Genomic DNA, 3,710 nt, shown 5'->3' on the forward strand with positions numbered 1-3,710 from the left:
TATGAAAAGTAATAACATGTGTCACCAGATTCCTAAAATCTATTGAAGATTTTAGAGAAAAGGTGGGGCAAAGTTCCAGTCAATATTTAAAGCTGTTATGTCACAACAACAGCAATATAAAAATCTGCTTTGAACTACAACCTCAGCTTAGCTATTCAATTGCAAGGGAAGTATTTTACTAGAAAGCAGGTGTACAGTGCATTCAGCACACAAGACCAAAGAACAGGCATTTAATTGAATGAATAATCTTTACAAAAAGAGCATAGAAATCATACAGACCATGCTACTTACTTTAAAAAGGCTTCATTCACAGCCTCTAAAAACTCTGAACTGAGAACTTCTTTTGATGAACCACCATGGTAAAGAAGCAGAGTTTCCAGCAATGGAGCTAGATCAGGCAAGGTGATGAGAGGGACACAGAAAATGGACACAGCATTCACACGACTGGCTGAAACACTGAGGGAAAAATAAACACAGTTCATGTTTCAGAGAAGTCAAAACTTTTAATTTCTAAACTTCTAAGATTAAAAAAAAAGACTACGTTGATTACAGAAGGTTAAATGTAAGAGATGCATACCTAACTGCAGAAAAATTATTTACTGGAATGACTGTTCACATATCAATACATATTGTGTGAAGAATCTTAAGAAGAATTAAGATAACATTTTGATATTTAAGGGCTCAAAGCAAACTGTGACAAAGTAAACATCAAAACAATTCTGAATTGAACCTAGTTGTGTTGGGTCAATCATCACATCCTTCCTAGAAGGAAACGCTTTGTCTTTCCCAGGATCAGTGAAGGAAGACTACAATATGAACATATAGTTTATATTAAAATTATCTATCCTTATTTTTGAGCCACAATGTATTTAATGCGCATGTAATCAAAAGGATCTACTACCATATTCAAACAACAAACTTTTAAAAGTACTGACAAAAGACTATGATCTGCATAGGTCAGTGGATAGGCACAAATTGCACAGTGAAAAGGCATGATCATGCCAAAAATAGTGACAACAGTAGCATTAGACAAATGCATTCCTTTTATGGCCACGGATTTGGGCTTAATTCACTGTATTTATAAAATGTGGACGAAGAATCAAGAATCATAGAATTTCAGGGGTTGGAATGGCCCTTACAGATCTAGTCCCAACTCCCCCTGCCATGGGCAGGGACATCTCCCCACCAGACCACAATGCTCACAGCCTCATCCAGCCTGGCTTTGAACACTGGCAGGGTTGGGGAGTCCACTACCTCCCTGAGCAATCTGTTCCAGTGTCTCACCACCCTTACAAGAAAAACCTTTTTCTTAATATCTAACCTAAACTTCATCTCCTTCAGTTTGAGCCCATTACCCCTTGTTCTATCTTTGCAGCTCCTAACAAAGAGTCCCTCTCCAGCTCCCTTGTAGGTCCTTCAGATATTGAAAAATTGCTATGAGGTCTCCATGCATTCTTCTCTTCTCCAGGCTGGACAGCCCCAAGTTCCTCAGCCTGTCTTCATAGCGAAGGTGCTCCAGTAGTCTTACTAACTTTGTGGCCTCCTCTGGACTTGCTTCAGCAGTTACATGTCCTTCTTACTTTGAGGGCACCAGAACTGCACACAGTATTCCAGGTGGATTCTCATGAAAGCAGAGTAGAGGGGAAGAATCACCTCTTCTGACCTGCTGACCACACTCCTGACGCAGCCCAGGATTCCATTGGCTTTCTGGGCTGCTAGTGCACACTGCAGGTCATGGTGAGCTTTTCATCCACTGTCACTCCCAAGTCTTTCTCTTCACTGCTGGTTTCAATTACTTCCCAATCTGCAGGTGTGCCTGGTGATTATTCTCACTGACTATATGTAGACACATAGAAACACACTATGCAGGGCTGATTATTATCATGTTGCAGGATTATTATTATTAGCATTTCTTTATAATCTGCATTGGAGATCTGGCTGAAGCACATCACCATTTCCTTCCAATGCACTTTCTCAGATTTTCATCCTTAGAAAACCAGGCCAAGGAAGCAGTTACTGGGTAAAAATACTATGTGCTTGGGTACATTTAAAATGGTTGTACATGAAACATGCAGTACTGACAACACAGTAGTCTTTGGTACCAGATCAGGGAACTAATGAAAGGAAAATGAGATGTTCTTAATCCTTTGCTAATGTTGTCATTAATAACAAGTGCAAAATACTATTCTGCCATATCAAACTATCACACACACAGAGAAAAAAAATTCCTTTGGAAAATTATTTTCTTGTAATAGCTACCAGTTAACTTTGGTTATAAGGACTTATATAGCACCCAACATTACAACTATGAAGTTCATGAGGATCAACAAAGCCAAGTGCAAGATCCTGCACATGGGTCAGGTCAAGCCTCAGTATCAGCACAACATGTCTGGAGAAGGACTTGGAGGTGCTGGTGGATGAAAAGCTGGACACGACCTGGCAATTCATGCTCGCAGCCCAGAACGCCAGCCGTATTCCAGCCTGCATCAAAGGAGGCAACAGGTTGAGGGAGGTGATTCTGCCCCTCTACCCTGCTCTGCTCCTGTGAGACCCCACCTGGAGTGCTGCGTCCAGCTCTGGGGCTCTCAGCACATGAATAACATGAACCTGTTGGAGCCAGTTCAGAAGAGGGCCACAAAGATGATCAGAGGGATGATGCACCTCTCCTATATGGAAAGACTATGAGAGTTGAGATTGTTCTGTCTGGAGAAAAGAAGGCTGTGGGGATACTCTATTGCAGACTTTCAGCACATAAAGGGGACTTATAATAAAGGCAGAAAGAGACTTTTCACCAGGGCATGTAGGGACAGGACAAGGGGTAACCACTTTAAAGTGGAAGAGGGTAGGTAACACGAGAGGAAGAAATTCTTTACAATGATGGTGGTGAGGCAGTGGAACAGGTTGCCCAGAGAAGCTGTGGATATCCCATCCCTGGAAGTGTCAAAGGCCAGGTTGGACAGGGCCTTGAGCAACCTGCTCTCATGGAGGTGCTCCTGCAGGGGACACCAGCAGGAAGGTTGAGCTACATGATCTTTGAAGATCCCTTCCAATCATTCTATGACTCTTTGGTTAAGTATAAACCCTTACATGAAGCCCCACTTAACAAGCTTGTCTGCACCTGAAATTATCTACATATATATTCAAAACTATTCAACTGAAGCCTAAGTTGTGCACAACTGTAAAATGATCCTCAGTGAACTGTAATTATCCAAACCAAAACATACTATAATTATGTTTCGATAACACCTACCTCCCCTGAATGCTAAGTCCATTGAACTGATTTCCTCTGAGTTCTGTTACTAATGAAGAGACTGTCTGTTGAATAAAATAAAAATAAATAAATTACACATACTGTCAATAAGCAGACGTTAGATGGTTCTCTGTGTGACTGATGTATTGTAAAGATAACTTTCTCTGTTCATCAAGTTTGATTTTTTAATTACTGACGCCAAATTAAAGCTCTCCAGATCACAGAATAAAATATGCTGCCAAATGTTTTTAATGCACTATAAACCGTACACATTTCAAAATGAAAGAGATATTCATTTTAGTTCTGCTTCCCCAGGAGTTAAGGCAAAACTTTCAGAAGAGCACTACTAATAATTCTTATATGTTTTATCTAATTCAAACCAACATATTATGAAATATTATTCCATTATTTTTTTTATATTAAATATAAAAGAGACTTTTCCTAAGATTTGAAACTTGTC

The 3,710-nt window shown here is 40.1% G+C and overlaps 1 protein-coding gene across 1 annotated transcript in view; it reads right to left on the minus strand.

Moving 5' to 3' along the window:
- Nucleotides 1-291: 291 nt before the first annotated feature.
- Nucleotides 292-3,710, minus strand: part of LOC103801639 (Fanconi anemia group C protein-like) — a gene marked incomplete at its 3' end in the record, with an annotated part of 33,993 nt that continues 30,574 nt past the window's right edge. The window contains exons 5-6 of the mRNA XM_009074062.1: nt 3,251-3,311; nt 292-456 (exon numbers count right to left, since the gene is read on the minus strand). Coding sequence (XP_009072310.1) covers nt 292-456; nt 3,251-3,311 — 226 coding nt within the window. The remainder of the gene's footprint in view (nt 457-3,250; nt 3,312-3,710) is intronic.

Source organism: Acanthisitta chloris, unplaced genomic scaffold (genome assembly GCF_000695815.1).
Source record: "Acanthisitta chloris isolate BGI_N310 unplaced genomic scaffold, ASM69581v1 scaffold24074, whole genome shotgun sequence".
Classification (NCBI taxonomy): domain Eukaryota; kingdom Metazoa; phylum Chordata; class Aves; order Passeriformes; family Acanthisittidae; genus Acanthisitta; species Acanthisitta chloris.